This window comes from Lepidochelys kempii, chromosome 1, assembly GCF_965140285.1.
Source record: "Lepidochelys kempii isolate rLepKem1 chromosome 1, rLepKem1.hap1, whole genome shotgun sequence".
Taxonomy (NCBI): Eukaryota; Metazoa; Chordata; order Testudines; family Cheloniidae; genus Lepidochelys; species Lepidochelys kempii.
Window position 1 is genome coordinate 230,954,886 of NC_136380.1, and position 17,573 is coordinate 230,972,458.

Consider the following 17,573-nt stretch of genomic DNA (forward strand, 5'->3'; position numbering starts at 1 on the left):
TCTACTATGTTGTCTAAAATGCTGCTACAACTACACACAGCACTTTTCTTTGTCTGTCGTAGGTCTACTCAGAGATCCTTTGAGTCCATTTCCTCCCTCTGCTCACTAGTGTATTACAGCTAAACACAAAAGCACTTCCTTTTCCCTTCTGACTTAACCCTGTGAGAGTGCTTGAGAGATGCCATAAAACTATATACTAGCCCAGATTCCTCACCTGACTCACTGCATGGTTGAGTAGATTAGGTTAACTTGTAGCAGCACCCATCATTCAGCCACCAATGGGTAACAGTAAGAAGGGTTCTTTACAGAGTAAAAAAAAAAATTAAAAACCTGTACTAGGGCCTAAGAATAATGTACAGCTCCCTATGCAATTAAAGAATACTAGTAAATGCAGTTGTGAAAGTCAGTCATGTGCACACACAATGTTAAATGACTCAATTACATTTCTTACTTTTAAAAAAGGTTTTCACATTGAAGGACTAGAGGAGACTCGCTGCTTAAAACCTCACACGTTGGTGGTCTTTATCAAATCCAGTCTTACCAAATACCTTGCTGTGTCACCACACTTCTTGGCAAAGTTAATTAACAAATACTATAGTGAGGTCTTATTAGGAAACTGCTTTGCTTTATAAAATATTTCCCAGCATGCTTATAGGGGGTAAATCAGTGTCAATCCATAGAAAACTCTGTTGCTATATACCAACCAAAGATCTAGCCCCATTTGTCTAAAGTAAAAAAAAATAGATTTTACTTTGCAAAATGGAGCTTTTTTACACTATTGGCTAATGCACGGTGAGGCTAGGGCCAATACTACTTGTATTTGTGACACAAACTGTATTGCCTAACTGTCAAGTTAAAGCCAGGTGCACATTTAAATTAAAGGTACAAGAAACTCACTTCAGGGAAAACTGAAGTTTAGGTTTTCACTCTCTGAACATGTGCCTGCAAACACCACATCAGGCTGAGGATAGGTCTAACAGTAAGTAGAGTTGATCAAAAATCTGATTAGCACCAGTCAGAACAAAAGTGGACATATCAACATGTGTTGTGGAATGAAAAGTTCCAAAAAGCCCACAGAGGAGAATGGCATGTCACATGCACACAGCTTGATATGCCCTCCTACCTTTACAGGTGTCTACCTTTCTTACTGCTTGGCCTTTTTGGCACATGGTGGCCCTGGGGCTCTGCTATTCAGACTGGGTCCCTGGCTTCAGCACCTGTGTTTCTCACAAGCTCCAAAGGAGCTGGATGCCTGCTTACCCTCATGGGAGCTCTACAGCCAGCAGACATGTTGACAGCCTGTCAGTGTAATGACACCATTTTATTAGTCAATTGGAATATAAAATGGAGGGACATTGGCTTGGGTAAAGCAAAACTGCATGTGCCTGGTTGCAGCACCTGGATTTCCCCTCAACCTGTCCTGGTAAAACAGGATCTCATTGCAGTCCCCTCACACTTCAGTCATGTTCAGACCCCCCATCTGGCTCCCATTGTTAAGGATGTCCTGGGGTCCTGCAGTCATCCCTCAAGAGGAAACAGGTGAGAAGACAGCATGAGGCCCCTCCTGCTTATGCTGGGCAGAAACTTTGGTGGTGGTGGATGGGCCAATTTTAGCCTACAGGGTAGAGAGGGGAGGAAAGGCAGTGACAGAAGGGAACAGGAGTCAGAAACAAGGTTAAGGGAAGGGGGGGGGGGTAATGGGAAGTATGGGGAAAGGGAGATAGAAACAGGAAATTCTCTTCCTGCTCTTTGCGTTTCTGGGGCTGCCCAGGCTGCTCCCTGAGTAGATGACAACACATTGGGAAACTCATGCATGCTTGTACATTTTAAAGAATAAATAAAACAGTATGTGCAATCAAATCAATTGATGTCCATCTTGTGTCCCTTATTTCAGAGTCTGGGGGGTTGAGAGGTCTGGTCACATTGTTCTCATGGGACCTGTGCCTCTGGTCCAGGCAGTTGTCTTCTAGTTTAGTTCTAAGGTAACTCCATTAATACCTTAGCAGTTCTTGATACACCATTCTTCTCCCTCCCCCTACGTGCCTATGCAACGCATGCTTGTTTCATTGCTTACCCTTTGTCCCAGGAAAGAAAATACAGTGTAACAAAGGGTAACAATGCAAAACGGAGCAGAGAAATTGAGTCAGACATACCATTCCTAAAAATAATACGTGAACTTAGCATCTTTTCCACATGGCGCTTAAGGCATGAGAACTACAACTCACATGAGGTACCACAGCAGCTGTGATGGACACAGGTTAGTAGACTGACCTGGAAACTAAACTGAAATGTTCCACTTCAGGTTAACCCAACTCAAAGCAAAACATTTCCCTTTGATTTTTCCAAAGGAGAACTGAAAAAATGTCAGCAACATCTGAAGTTTCTACTGAAAAATTTCAATGTTGCAAAAATAGCATTCTATGTTGAAACAAACCATTTTGACAAAATATTCATGACTAACGCCATTAATAAATAAGTTACCAAACTAATGGATAACTGAGGCTTTCACAAGACTTTGTTCTTGCAAGGATTTTTATAATGAAGGCAATGGAATGTGCTACCAAGTTCAAACAAAAAGCTGGATAGTCACCCCCAAAGTATCTATTTTTAAGAGACCAAGTTTTATCCTCTCCTCCTTACTGAACCCCTCAATACTTAAATACACTGAAATCTACACTAAGGACCACTTCTGTTAGACAACCCTGATCTCAAAGAACTGTTTTAGCATATGCAAGGCTTCTCCTAATAGGACAGCTGATTGTTGTGGATTTTGGCTGCTCACTTAAAGACAAATTGCAGTGCCCTTACTGTTTTTTCTTCTCGTATTTTCAGTTCACCAATGGGCCTAATTCCGTGCGTCATAGAAATCTGCTAGGAATTCCAGGCTTGATTCTGAGCTCTCTTTTATGCTGGTGTAAGGCAACTGACTTTAGCTGAGGTATGCCTGAGTTACATCAGGCCATAATATCTCCATTTTCATAACCACAAAGATTGCAAATTCAGTACAGCTAATAGATTCTCAATATTACGTGTTTTATTTTGTCGAATACAATTTTTACATTAAAATAGAAATTTGACTATACAACTTAAAGTAGAAAAAAATATTAAAAGGATTTGTGAAAAGGAGCTTAATATCCCAAAAGTTAAATATTCACAAGTATAGAACATAAAGTCTTTTCAAAGGTGTAAGCTGGTTTAAAGTATCACTACCAAGAAACCAAAGCCATTGTAACCACATAGTGAATTTGTAAATTCCTCTTATACACATAATCACTACTTGCTTTCCCTTGAAAAAGTATTTGGGATTATATAACCTGAAACTCACATGTTGCTAACTAGAAATTAGGCAGGAAGAAGGGTGGGAAATCAAGAATGTGGCTGACAAGGGAGCATGACTAAGTCCTAAAATGTTGAAAAGAATAATTAATCTCTGAATAATTAAAAGCACATGGAAAGCATATGTAATACATGGGGGATTTAACTTCAAATACAAGACAGCGTGAAATTCTATCGCAGGGGTTCTCAAACTGGGGGTCGGGACCCCTCAGGGGGTCACAAGGTTCTTACATGGGGGGGGGTCCCGAGCTGTCAGCCTCCACTCCCAAATCCTGCTTTGCCTCCAGCATTTATAATGGTGTTAAATATATACAAAGTGTTTTTAATTTATAAAGGAGGGGTTGCACTCAGAGGCTTTCTATGTGAAAGGGGTCACCAGTGCAAAAGTTTGAGAACCACTGTTCTATCGCCATTGAAGTCAATGGCAAAACTGCCATGGACTTCAGTGAAGCCAGGATTTCACCCCCTATTTTAAGTCTTAAAATACTCTGCAAGACCACTTTCCTTTAACCAAATAGTGATACTTTCAGTCCTAACCTCCCCCGCTTTGTCTGCCTCGTCTAGTGTTTTTGGGGCTGGGATTTTGTCTCTTACGAGGTGTTTTCTGCAAGGTATGATTCCAAAGTCAAGGCATCACAGCAATACAATAATAAATGATTAACAGACTACCATTTACTAGTGAAAAGAGTTACATATAGGAAAGCTTCTTATGATCATTCAGTCTACATCCATGCCACAGCAGGATTAGTCTCTGCAATCATGGAACAACAGATTTTACACCCAGCATTATAAAATCATGGCATCATTGCCCTTCCCTGTCATTCCAAATAAAAAAAAACCAACGACGGTCTTTATAGCAACTTTCTGTTTAAGAAGTGCCCACACTCTCTAGGTAAATGTAGTGAACTCAACTCTTCCAAAAGATCTTTCACAGGTTTGGGTGTGGAGTATTAAAGTTCTGAAGAACAGAATATTCTTAAAATTAAGCCTCCGGTATGAACACGTTTTCTGGAATGTATATAGTGTTGATTTAAAAACTGGAAAGAGTTAATCATCTTAGGTTCTATAAAAATCAACTGCCTGGACTAAGTAAATATGTTCAATAGTGTGTGAGAGAGAAAGAAATGCTGATGATTGAAAGACCAGGACTGGATATTCTTTGGTGATTGGGTTCACAGCCCTTTTACCATAAACCAGGAGTTTAAAGAAAGTTAATATACACCTTGCCCACCTCCTTGAGCCCATTTTTCTTACAGAGGCAGTTTTCAAGCATTTCTTTTGTGGAGAGGAAGCTGTCAGTGTTCAAGATAAACTGCTTTAGAGTATTCTCGCCTGACAGGTGATTTTTTCGTTTCTCCTTGTTGATGCTGTCGAGCAGGACTCCTCTGATATCCTTAGGCTTCCCTGGTACTCCAAACATTATAAAGAGGCCCAGGCAGTCTTGTCCCACCAGTGTGCAGAACTCTTCCAGCTTCTCAAACCTGCTTTGGTTTTTGAAAGGCTGGTCTGCTAACTTGGCTTCCTTGCTGGGCCCAGTTTCATTGTGGAGGAGCTCAGCCATCTGCAAAGACTGCACGGCAATCTGAAGATTGATTTGTTTGTCGGCTCCAGATAAAGTCCAGATCCAGTCAATCCCAAGCAGCAAAGACTGTTGCTTTGTCATCTTGCTGGTCGCGATACGCTCCTCCACTCCTTTTTCAATACAGAAACTGATGAAGTTAACCAAAAAGATCTCATTTAAAGTATCCATGGCTGGGCGGAATTGGCTCTGAGGATCTTCAAATCCAAGGTATTCTTTCAGCTTTTGAGATGCATGGACCACTCCTTGGCTGAACACCTCGTTTATAATGAGAATGTCAGCCTTGTTTTTCTCGTTATATTCCTGTGATAATTTCTGGCCCATTTTCTCGGCAAAAAAGATATTCCCACATGCAGAATGCTCTGGGGTAGCTTCTTTTTCCTCTCAGTGAAAGCTGCGTGGTCACACGGTTAAGTCATACCTTTAAATATGCACAATGTTCACCCACTGCTTTCCAGAAAAAAGTCACACCAATAGCAGAGCTATGCTGTGCAAACAGGTCACAGTTCCGGAAAGGCAGATACACATTTTTCTGGGCATGCTCTCATCCAGCTCACTACCAGAAACCAGCTGAACAGGTTGGGTAGCTTTCACACACAGTAGCACTTCCTCAGTGTGCATTATTCAGACTTTACACCTTTATCGTTAATTCCAGCACCAGTTGTTTAACTTACCGTATCCTTTTCTGTTTTTAACAAACAAGCCCTTCTAGGGAGGCTGGCTGGCTCACCGGAATATGGAGCCATCCAGAACACTGGTTCAAATTCAGCTCAGGACAGTGGAGACCGATCTTCATTGCCATCTGACAGCTCTTCAGAGAGCTGTGTGAAATGAGCGGGTGGTTTCAGGTGCATTCCTAGGGGACACTTGTCCATTTTGCAAAATTTGCTAGCAATAACTAGTACCCAGGAGAAAGGCCAAGGAAAGAATGGAAGCTAGGAAATCCACTTGCCCCAGAGAAATACCTTGCAAGTCAAGGATGGGGGGACATTTGCATGACTGTTCCTACCTGCCTGTACTGTCCTTCTCCTGGGGAACCCCAGACACTAGGGCTGTTCCATACACCGCCTTTTATGAATACATAACAGTTTATATAAACAAGCTCTTCCATTCTTACAAAATCCATCACCCTCCTCTCTTTTCTTGGATTCGCTAAACATGATAGTCAGATGCATGCCATCTTCATAGCATTTGTCTGGATGAACCCAGGCCAGTTTTAGTTCTGCTACTTCCAAACCTCAATTCTTCAATGAAACCACTTCCTCTGCCCAGGATCTCATCAATATTGTCAAACACTGTTCTGTAAGAACTTTATTCCTTCTCCTCTCCATTCCTCCTTTCCCTCTTTGATGGCAGACATTGATGTGGAGATCTTTCTTCTAACTCTCTGCCTTTAATCTCTCAACCATCTCATCATACTTCCCATCCTCCCACTCCTGGCCTGCTGGCTGTTTTCCACCAGCCAACAAGCAAGCATGTCTCTCTTCTCTCAACCTAAAAAAAATCCAAAACACCTCCCTCAAATGCTCAGGCCTTACCAACTACTTATATTTCTTCTCCCCTCTCTCTTGCAAATCCTTGTGCATGTTATCTACTCTCTGCTGGTTAGGCTTCTTCTCCTCCAATCTCTTCCTGAGCTACTTCAGCCCTTCTCCACTCCACAAAAACTTCCCTCATGAAGGTCACCAACAACTTCTTCAGAGGTAAGATTAAGGTGCAAGTCTCTGCTCTTGCTCTTTTTGATCTAGTTGTAATCTTTAATATCACTGATTAACTTCTCTTCCTTTCTACTTTAGTGTTTTGAAGCTCCCGGTTCTCCTTCCATGTTGGCCACTGCTTCAGTGACCCCCACTCAATCTTCTCTCTCCTTATTTGTTGGCAGGCCTAACATCTCTCTTCTGTTACGGAAACTCATCTGCATCCACAGATTCAATGACTCACCTCCAAGCACATGATTCCCTAAGCTTCAACTGTCCCCAGTGTCCAGTCTTTTATGACTAAAAGAACTAAACTGTTTAATATGCCAATCAGTAGCAGAATCAGGGGCCTGTATAGACTCAGAAATTACAAGAGACTGGAAATCAGTTCTTATTTGCTTGCCAACAATTTTGTGTGGCTCCTCTTCATAGGACGTAACACAAAGCAGAGCATTTCCCTAATCTAAGGACACGATCTTTTACTGATTTGGATATGGAAGAGGTTTTGCTTCATTTGCTTCGAAAAGCTTTGCAGTTCCTCTTTGAAGTATTCCTCCCCATCTCTCAAGATCATATTTGTTTCAAGATTTGAAGAGATGTACATCTAAATTACACACAGAAAATATTTTTCCAATCGCTGCAAGTTATGTGGTATCTGAGTTCCTAACTTTTTAGTTCTACATTGCAAGGAATAAACAAGTCCTATTATAATAAGATACACTCAAAGCTCTTTGGAAAGAAAAAAAAAATTAAGATGTTTACTCCAAACAGTCAATTTAGGTCACAATATAGAAACAGGACCTGTGTGGTTAGCTGGCATGCAGGAAGATGCAGCACCTGTAGCCGTTAGGACAGTGGTACTCAAACTTATTTGATTGCACGCCCCTTCTTTGTGTCTATAGTAGTTACCAGCGTGACCCCCTCCCTCCACCACAGAAGTACGTATACGGATTTTAAAAAAAATCAACATGCAACTCTCACTAAATATGAAACCCATTAAGGCATTGATTCAAAAAGAGCCAGTGATCCACTGTAATAAGAGCAAAAGCAAAACTGCAATTGTGGTTGATGCTTACAAGTAAATGAGCACACTGTGTTGCAGCAAACGGATTAACATACAGAGGGCAAAAACTTTGTATAATGCTTTGCAGGCGTAACAGAAATCCGTCAAGATACACAGTGCCCTCTGAGGACCTGATATGTCTGGAGGAATGAGCTTTGCTATTCATTTCAGTGGGTAAAATGTGCGCAGGAAGGTTTTTTCCCCCCTAAAGCTTCCCGTGCACTCCCTCCCCTGGTTTGAGCACCTCTGTATTAGAGCCTTATGCTGGGCTATAGCCATGTGGATAAGAGAACTGGACTGGGACTTGGGAGACTTGGATTCTATTCCTGGCTCTGGCATTGGCCTGCTGGGTGACCTCCCTGTGCCTCAATTTCCCATCTGGAAAATGGGGAGCATGATGCTCACCTCCTTTGTGAAGCACTTTGAGATCCATGGATGAAAAGTGCTGTATAAGAACTAGATGTTGGTATTCGTATTCCCAAAAGAAAAGCCTGAAGGTTCTGGTTCAATTTTCACAGCTGCCCAATATACTGAGAGCCTCCCTACTGGGAGGAAGAGAGCAGTCACTTAGTAGGGAAATGTCCTGCTGCAAATAAGATGTTGAAGGCACAGGGATTAAATGGAGATATTTGTGGGGCAGTGGTGATTGTTCATACTGAGGGTCATGTGGTCAGGAGAACTGAGAGGCATGAAAAGGTACAAGGTTGTGGTGAAGGAGGTGCAGGCCTTCTTCCGTAAAGTGATACCATGAGAAGGATTGCTAGGAAGCAACCATAACTGGGAGAGAGGCAGAATTTTTCCTGAAAAATAAAAGGCTAAAGAAAATTAAAATGTCATTTTAAAAAGTGACCATAATCAATGATGAGCTAATCTCAAAGGGTTTTTTTGAATAAGAACTCTATATAGCTCAAGGTCCTCTTCTGCTCATCATTGTAAATAAACATACAGAAAAGTTTTATTTAATGTATTCTAGATTCCAGTTGTTCATTCTCCTCCATTTCCTGAGAAAGGCAGGTCTTGCGCTTAAAGCACAAGATTGGGAATCATGGTTCTATATTCCCTGCCCTGTCACAGACTACCTATGCGACCCTGGGCAAGTCACTTAACCTATCTGTGCCTCTGTTTCCCTACTTCAAAACAGGATTTTGTGAAGCTTAACTACTGTTTGCACAGCACTTTGAAACTCTTTGCAGATGTGCCAAAATATCATCATTTCACTTTTCACAGTGCAACTCCACTATGGCACGGTATCAAGAGATCAATGGGTCAACTAACGTGGCTTTGAGAAATCATTATTGAACAACCCAGGAACAGAGTGCAGAGCTTTTTCATGACATTGTTGCCATCAAGCTGGGCTGGTTTAGGTCTGTCTCAGAAATAAAACTTGAGACCCCTTAGAAATCAAAGAATCGGCTAGCGTAATAGAACTTTATATATGGATGGATGGCTTAATAAACATATAACCACTGGAATTCTGCTTGGCTTTTTTTTTTTTTTCCTTTTAAATGACGAGAACATAACTTTCCAGAAAATTAGTTTGCAAAGTATTCTAAGGTCAATTGAAACTATAAAGAAGACAGACAATTGAGATATTATTTTAAAAATGCAGAAGCCCAGAAATATTTGGCATTTTCCAACAGACTTTATTTGCTTTTACACAGCAATACATATTCGTTTATTTTGCCCCTCTTTACACACAAAATTTAAAATATCATAAGTGTATGTTTGTTTTAACTTCCTGACTTTATTTTAGCATTTATATTACTCTCTCCATAAAATAATCAAAGTTTAGATGATAGGTAGCTTGGATAGGATGGCCTTTTTCCAACCAGTAAACTGCTGAATAGAATGATTTTTGAAAAGACCTCTATTTACATTAAAATTAAAAACAAATGAACATCTAAAGCTCTCAATAGGCTTATTGATAGGGCTGAATGGGGGAAAAAAACAGCTTTCTGTGAATATTTGTTTCAATATGTATGTTTATAATCCCCTTGGGATCTCTTTCTGTGAATGTTTTAACTATTGTGCTCACTTCCAAGAGAGTTTGCAAATGAGTGAATTTTAAACAAGTGTTGGTTCCCAAGGGCAGGGGCCCATGTCTTCTTGTGTTTGTGCAATGCCTACCACAACAGGACCCGGATCCCTAGTTGGGCACTATTTCAAAACAAATAGTAATTATACTGCAGAATATTCACAGAAAACAAACTTCAAATTCACAAGTATTCACACTGGAGATCCTATTCTAAGTGTTACACTTAGCCAGTCAGGGAACAGACGCTTACCACGTGACCTAGCTGTCCAATCAAAATAGCTCAGATATCAAACCATCACAAGAAATTGCTGACGATCAAGCTATAGACCAAGAATTATTTGCAGAAATTATTCCATCAATAATTTTGAATAATGAATAAATAATTCATTATAAATTATTTGCCAGGCTCTAGTTAGTAAGCAGCGAATGGCAGAGTTCAATGTAATGCATAACGTAATTGGTTCTATTGAAGTTATTGTAGTTATAAATAAATATAAACCTAGGCTGCCCATCCTGTAGAAAAACAAACAGACTGGTAACAGCATACACGGTTATACTGCTAACCATCAAAAAGTCTCAAATCCCTCCCAGCAACTTGTAGAAGCCCATATTAAAAATCTTGATAACGTCTCAATTGCCTTCCCAACTTCTGTAACAATACATCAGATGTATTGAAATTGCCATAAATCTAACATTGGTTAGACTGTAATAACCAACTTATCTAGAACAGCGTCCTTCCCAATGCTTGTAACAAGAGCGATGATGAAAAGCATGATGAAACCCTTCTGTTAAAGCAAACAACATGGTTAAGATAATTAATCTAGCTGTAGTTTTTTTCCCCACAAGTAATGAAGCATCATGCCATTGTGTTACAATACATGCAACATTCAACACCTTAACAATCATCATTTTAACAGACAGAGAGCTAGCATTTTTTTAAAAGAACCATCAAGTTCTATAGAATGTCGGACACAAGATTTTCACTGGCTAGTTAGAATTTTAGAAACCTGATTATTTCAAAGCAGAAAGGAGCTGTGCTTTACAGAGGCATAAGTATTAGGCAACGTGTGTTTTGGTATTGGACTTATTCTTGGGACAAAACCCTGCCTTAGGTTTAATGCTGGGAAATTATACATTTCCTATATGTTTCTCTACATAACTTTTGCAACTATACAAGCCATCCTATTGGAAACACAATACAGAAATATCCTTCCCCACACTGAGCATTCCTCAATTTCAAGCTGTGAATTTTCCAGAATATTTTTAATACCATTAAAACCTTACTTTAATGTTAATAGCTGCTGCTGGAGGAAAAAAGAAAAGAAGAGAAATTTCAGATATTACAGATTTAGAAATGTGATGCAAGCAGATCTACATTTCACAATAGCTTCATCCAAAACATAAGAATGTTGATGACACGTTGCAAAAATTAAAAACAAAAGGAAGCAAACAGTTCAAAGGTCAGTATGACTTTTCCAGTAACCAGCTGGTTTGCAAACTGGGATCATCCCTTTAAAAAACAATTGAACCTTTCCCCACTTTATGTCACAAAATAAAACTTCCGCTTTACATGCACTTCATATAATTTTTTTTTTAATATATAAAACAGTATAAAAATAAGACAGCAACAGTCAAGAGTTACCTTGAGTTTTGTGTAGGGCAGTGGGGCCTGGAGGCCTACGCTGGATATGAAAGGAAAGAACTGGTATTTACTTTGGACAAATCCATTAAAATAGGACACCAGTGATATCTTTTTTCAGCTGAAAGCCACACTGAATGCTGATGCAGGTTATTTACAAGTTGAATGTTTCCTATTATTTTGAAACCGCACATTTCACAACATGAATAAGCATAAAGAGCATTATGGCAGCCAATTGTAAATGCAATACTTTGGAATATATGTCACAGGTTTGTACATTAAATATAGTAAAAACAATTACACTACCGCTCACCAGTCTCTGGTTGGTTTATTTTTTATGGCAACTTTAGAATAGGCACCTTTTCTCCTTATCCACTCAAAAATATCACTTCTAACAAACAGAAGCAAGAACAATGTAATGTACATGATCTGCTGCCCATCACATATAACGATGATGTTCCTAGCATATAAGAAACTGAATTCTTTACTGGTATTCGGCAGTTACGGTCACACATTTGAATCTTCATCTGTTATACTGGCGCAAGGAGAGCAAGTAGCAAAGTCTTTAAACATTTCGTCTTCTTTTAACATGTGCTGCAAAGGAAACAAAGGAAGAATTAACACAGACTCTGACAAAATTAAGAACTCAGAATTGTGTAGTCTCAGGAAAATAAAATGCAATGTAACTGTAGTGAATCCTCTAGGGTGAAGTCATTCACCCCACTCCTCTTCTGCATCCAGTATATGCTGGGTGGAGATGACAGAATCATTTGCAGCTCCCTGATCCTAAAGCTGTTTTGGTCTTTGGCATAATGTAGGGCAGTCCCAGTATGCCTGGCTGCCTCTGCTGATAAAGGGCCATCCACCAGCCAGGGATTGCCATAGTGGATTACCCCTACACCAGTGATGATGCAGGAGTCAGCTATTGGAGGCTCTACACACTGGGGACTCCTCCCCACTAGGGGAACCTTCAGCTATGGTATCTGGCTGTTGTCTAGCCCCTTTGCAGTGTGGTGAAAAAAGACCAGATTTGGGTTCAGGTTGGAGCCCATGATTTTACAGAAAACCAACCCAAACCAAACCACACCTGGGACATTCTTTGTGGCGGTTCACGATAATTAAGGCTACGATGTAGTCACGGACATCACAGCAGTCACGGATTCAGTGACTTTACCAGACCTGTGTGACTTCTTCGGCTTCAGCTGTCAAAGGCTGAAGCTGGGGCTGGAGGTGGGACACCTCGCAGCTTCCCAGGGCCGTGTGCCCCTCTTCCCTCCCCCGTACCTGTGGCTGGGGCTGGCGCCAGGACTCTGTGCCCCTGCCCCGCAGCCAGCCCTGGAGTGGAGGCTATGCGCCCCCCTGTGGCTGCGCACCCCCACTGTGGCTCCTGGAGCTGGGCCTGTGCGCCCCCCACATGGCAGTGGGGCTCCGCCTGTCAGTCCCTCCCTCATGGGACTCCAGCTGTCATTCCTCCACCCCTACTTATCCCTGTCCCCACCTCCCCTGGTTATTTTTAATAAAGTCACAGACAGGTCACAGCTCCTGTGAATTTTTGTTTATTGCCCATGACCTATCTATGACTTTTACTAAAAATAACCATGACAAAATCTTAGCGTTAAATATAAGCAGAACTCCGATTCGCACAATAATTCTGGACTTTCAGTCGACTTAAATATAGCAGGAGTTTCACAATATAAAAATTAACTTTCACCAAGTTCCGCAATAGACTAAAACCTGCCCAAAGCAACCACCCAAAGGGCTGGGGAAGAAAAAAAAAAAAAAAAAAAAAAAGTCAGCTCCCAAACACAGATGGTCTGCTAAGAAGAGTGAAGTAGAGCTGTGCTTGGCAATACTTTGGGACATTTCTTAGTACAGGAGGTTGTCTAAGGTTTTGGGCCATATTCAAAGCATGGATATTTTAGTTCTACTGGCAGTATTTTAAGGCTTACTGTCAAGTTGTTGATGCCTTCAGAGAATGCTCCTATTTGCCTCACTGTCCCTTCCGAATCTTCCATCTACAAGAAACAGGTCACAGGGGAAAAAATAATTTATACTCATCTGTGGTGGTAATTCAGTAAATCCATTAAGCAACAAACATGCTACATTATGCCAATTGTGGGGGAGTAAGTTTTGGTGTTGTGGAAAAGCTTACTTGTGCCAAATTAATGTCCAAATTCTGCGCATAAGTAGTTCCTTTGGACTTGTGTCAGGAACCATATTTTTTTGGCAGTACCATGGTGTTCCATGACTGCTGGTGCCAAGGAGTTAAACAAGCCAAGGTAAACAACACTGGGTATGCCATTCAAACCCAACAGCGCCATCGCCGAATACAAACAGCCGAAGTTGGTTCACCTGCTCCAGTCTATCCAAATCGTCATCGTCATACACTCGGATATCCAAGCCAGCCTTAAATCCTTTCTTAGACCCACTTCCAGATGCCTGTCCCAGTTCCATCGGGCACACATACTCTTCCACATCATCCTGCTTCTTCTTCCTCAGACTTCCAAAATTGCTGAAGGCAAGCTTCTTTGGCTTAAAAAGTTGGAAAAAACTGTCATAAAATCAGGAATTTGGTAATTTACTCAGCCTGGATTTAATTAAGCTTTTATTCTTCCATCAGGTATTTAACTGCAAACAAATAATAGAGGCTCAGATCCTAAACACGTTAGCCCGAATATTTCAAATTTCACTACAACCAAAACCAGGAAGAAACAGATCCTCATTCTTCTTCTTATTTGTGTAACAGTAGCACCTAGAGATTCACAACTGAGATCAGGGTCCCATTGTGTTAAATACTGAACACACACACAGGGTAAGAGACTGTCTCTGTCCCAAGCAGCTTACAAATATAAATGAACAGGGCAAAAGACAGAAGAAAGGAAGCATTATCTTCATTTACCACTGGGAAACTAAAGCACAGACCCATCACACAAGGTCACACACACAGCCTACAGCAGAGCCAGGAACTGATTCTAGATCTGTAGGGCCCTACCAAATTCACAGTCCATTTTGGTCAATTTCACAGTCATGGGATTTTAAAATGTCATGATTTCAGCTATTTAAATCTGAAATTTCACGCTGGTGTAACTGTAGGGGTACTGACCCAAAAGATGATGGGGAGGGGGAAGGAGGGGAGTGTCGTCACAAGGTTATTGAAGGGGGGTGTGTGTGTGTGTCGTGGTATTACCACCTTTACTTCTGCGCTGCCTTCAGAGCTGGACGCCCGGCCAACAGCCGCCGCTCTCTGTACACCCAGCTCTGAAGGCAGCGCAGAAGTAAAGGTGGTAATACCACGATGCCCCCTAAAATAACCTTGCAATCCCCGTAAGCCCTTTTTGGGGTGGGACCCCCAGTTTGAGAAACGCTGGTCTGCTTGGTGAAATCTGTATCGTATAGGGAAACAGTACACAAAAGACCAAATTTCACAGGGGAGACCAGATATCACGGTCAGTGATGCGTTTTTCTCATCTGTGAATTTGGTAGGGTCCTACAGCTCTCCCAACTCAGCCTAGCATCTTCGCCACTGATCACCCTCCCACTCTAAAAAGCACTTGGATTGAGCAGGAACTTGAATCTTGGGCTCTCAGATTAAAAGGGTGATGCTCTACTAACTGAGCTAGCTTTTCTCCCTTCTGCCCCACAAAGCCTCAGGGAACAGCACCCTGAACGCTTGTAAAACCACCACATGTCTGGCAAAGTGGCAGTTTAACTGCTTCTTAAAATGCACACGTACACTGGACAGTAATAAGCATTGATCTACCTTCACTTTGGCAGTAGCAGTTAAAAGGACATAGTCTGGAGATTCCATGGCTTCACGCTTTTGATGTTGGGCATCCTGACCAACCAGTAAATTGAAATGGGTCGCCAAATGGCGTCTCAGCAGCGTCTTGTTTGGTGGGATGTTCAGCAACTGTGCCATGGTTTCCACATTAAAACGAGGTTCCAAGACCTATGAAACAAACCACAGAGAGTCAAACTGAAATCAATACCCCTGGATTAGGTCTTGAGGATGCCAGCGGCCATGCCAGACTTTATGGGCATTTTTTGGGTTGCATAGGCCATTTTTAGGGGAAATGCACTATAAAAAGAGAAGGAAAGAGTTAGACTCAGACTTTAAGGTCAGAAGGGACCATCATGATCATCTAGTCTGACTTTCTGCACATTGCAGGCCATAGAACCTCACCCACCTGCTCCAGTTAACATCTGTTCGGTTTAGAAAGGGTTATTCCTGTGGTTTTGCAGAGTTCTCAGTGACAACAAACCAGTAAACAAGAAAAAGTAAGAGTGACCCACCATCGTGTTTAAAATATGCCTTCATTTATGGTAAAAGATCTTTCCCCCCACCTTCTTTCTTTTTTAAAAAATGTTTCTCTGATTGGATGACTAGAGAGAGCGCTTCAGAGATCCTGTCAAACTGATAATAGTATGTTAATGTGTAATTTTCATCTCGGTTTTAATGTTGGGGACTTTATTTAAGCTTAACAACAATATATAATGGATAGTGAATAAGCATAGAGTGAAAGCGTTCTGTGTGGTGCGTTTCTCAAACAGCACAGCAATGTTCTGCATTCTATAATCAGTTTCTGTATAAGAATCTGATCTACCAGCCTAGTTACTTAGACAGTGCTCTTGATTGTGGTATCTGAGCCAGCAGAGATTAATATCACTATACGAAGATGATTTGTACAGTGTCTGAAATCCAGAACGATCCCAAAGTATTTTACAAACTGATGCACAAACTAGTCACAGGAATCAAAATACTCTCCCACTGCAGAAGCACATCCAGCTGTTTAACAGCACACAGCAACAGTATAGAACAGTTTAGGGCAAGAAGTAGAGAATGCTTTACCTGAAAGAGAATGCAAGGGAAAATTTAGGTGTACAGAAACATTGTTACCTAAATGGTCAGCACATCACTGTTTATAAAGGTTCCTAACAGCAAGAAGCTTACTAAAGATGACTGCCCATTTGGACAGACTGAAGTAAAAAGGAGATTGCTAACATGGCAACACATAGTTACGTTTGGTTTTAGCCATATATAGTATTAAAATATTATCTGGAGTCTCTTATAAGTGAAACACTAAACCCTTACCATAAGTCCACCATGCACACCACTCCCTCTCAAATTAGGTGCATATTCTGCTAGGTCAACTGAGCGTAACCACTCCATTACACGGTGATTGGTCCACTGAGTAACCTCTGATGGGGTGATATTGTTCTGTGAACAGGAATAGTTACAGTCATGAAGATTTCTTAGTTCCAGCTTTAATTTAATTCCTTCTCTGCCCTTCACTTTAACCAACCTTCCACTCTCAAATGCATAACACTTTTCTTTTTTATTGGTACCTTGTGGCATTTTATACTATTAGGCTGGAGATGCACCTAGACCAAAATCCCAGACCTCCCCCTCCCCCCACCAAACACTGGGAAATTTCAAATCAGATCTCAATTGTAGGGGTCCAGCCCATGTCTTCATCAGAGATGCTGTACTCGGAGGCCCCCTACAAAGTGCCTGACAAGTTGAACAGATTTCCTTCTTCAAGCTCCTTGGCTGCTGTCTCTTGTTCAGCATCCTCACCTTCGAGTCTGGTATTTCAAGATCATTTATTAATGTGTGTTGAACAGGCTGGTGGTACTGCTGTTGAAGGGTGGAATAAAGAAAGCTACCTCATGCTCCTGTGAACGTTATGAGAACTTGTCGGAAGCTTTTAGAAAAGGCACTGTGATTTGAAACAGTTCATTGTAACCAGGACACCAATTCAGAACTTGGATTTTTTATATAGCTGCAAGATTTCTGAAGACATATTGATCTGATCCATGCCTTTGCAGCTGATTGGTTATCTCAGATGGAGGTCAACGTTCTAACTCCCCCACCCCAATCTCTCATGCAGCAAGTATGGTAAAATTATGTGAGCTGTGTCCATGAACGCAAAAAGCCTGATTCTGCTGTCGCTCACACCAGTTTTTACACCATTGTTAACTTCAGTGGAGTGACTTCAATTTACACCAGTATATGTAAGAATCCGTTATCCCCAAAGAACCGCTATACTGGGCATCCCTTAGAGAAAGATGTGATGCATCTTGAACCACAGTTCTGGTGGCCTTATCTTAGTATCATAATTCCCTCTCAAGAGCAAGCTGCCTGTACGACAAACACAGCTACAGTGGTAGCCCAAGATAATATTTGATTACAAGGGTCAACCCATTTTAGAAGGTAAATATTA

General features: G+C 41.2%; 2 protein-coding genes across 11 annotated transcripts in view; both read right to left on the minus strand.

Moving 5' to 3' along the window:
* Positions 1–3,063: 3,063 nt before the first annotated feature.
* REP15 (RAB15 effector protein) lies at positions 3,064–7,230 on the minus strand. The gene has a single exon (XM_073317246.2). The coding sequence runs from the start codon at positions 5,237–5,239 to the stop codon at positions 4,538–4,540; it is 702 nt and encodes a 233-aa protein (XP_073173347.1). The 5' UTR covers positions 5,240–7,230; the 3' UTR covers positions 3,064–4,537.
* Positions 7,231–9,296: 2,066 nt separating this feature from the next.
* Positions 9,297–17,573, minus strand: part of PPFIBP1 (PPFIB scaffold protein 1) — a 171,799-nt gene continuing 163,522 nt past the window's right edge. For all 10 annotated transcript variants that reach the window (XM_073317290.2, XM_073317257.2, XM_073317268.2 and 7 more), the window contains 5 exons: positions 16,442–16,567; positions 15,110–15,298; positions 13,702–13,881; positions 13,299–13,364; positions 9,297–11,943 (listed from right to left, as the gene is read on the minus strand). In XM_073317290.2, the coding sequence (XP_073173391.1) occupies positions 11,857–11,943; positions 13,299–13,364; positions 13,702–13,881; positions 15,110–15,298; positions 16,442–16,567 (648 nt within the window). In that variant the 3' untranslated portion in view covers positions 9,297–11,856. The remainder of the gene's footprint in view (positions 11,944–13,298; positions 13,365–13,701; positions 13,882–15,109; positions 15,299–16,441; positions 16,568–17,573) is intronic.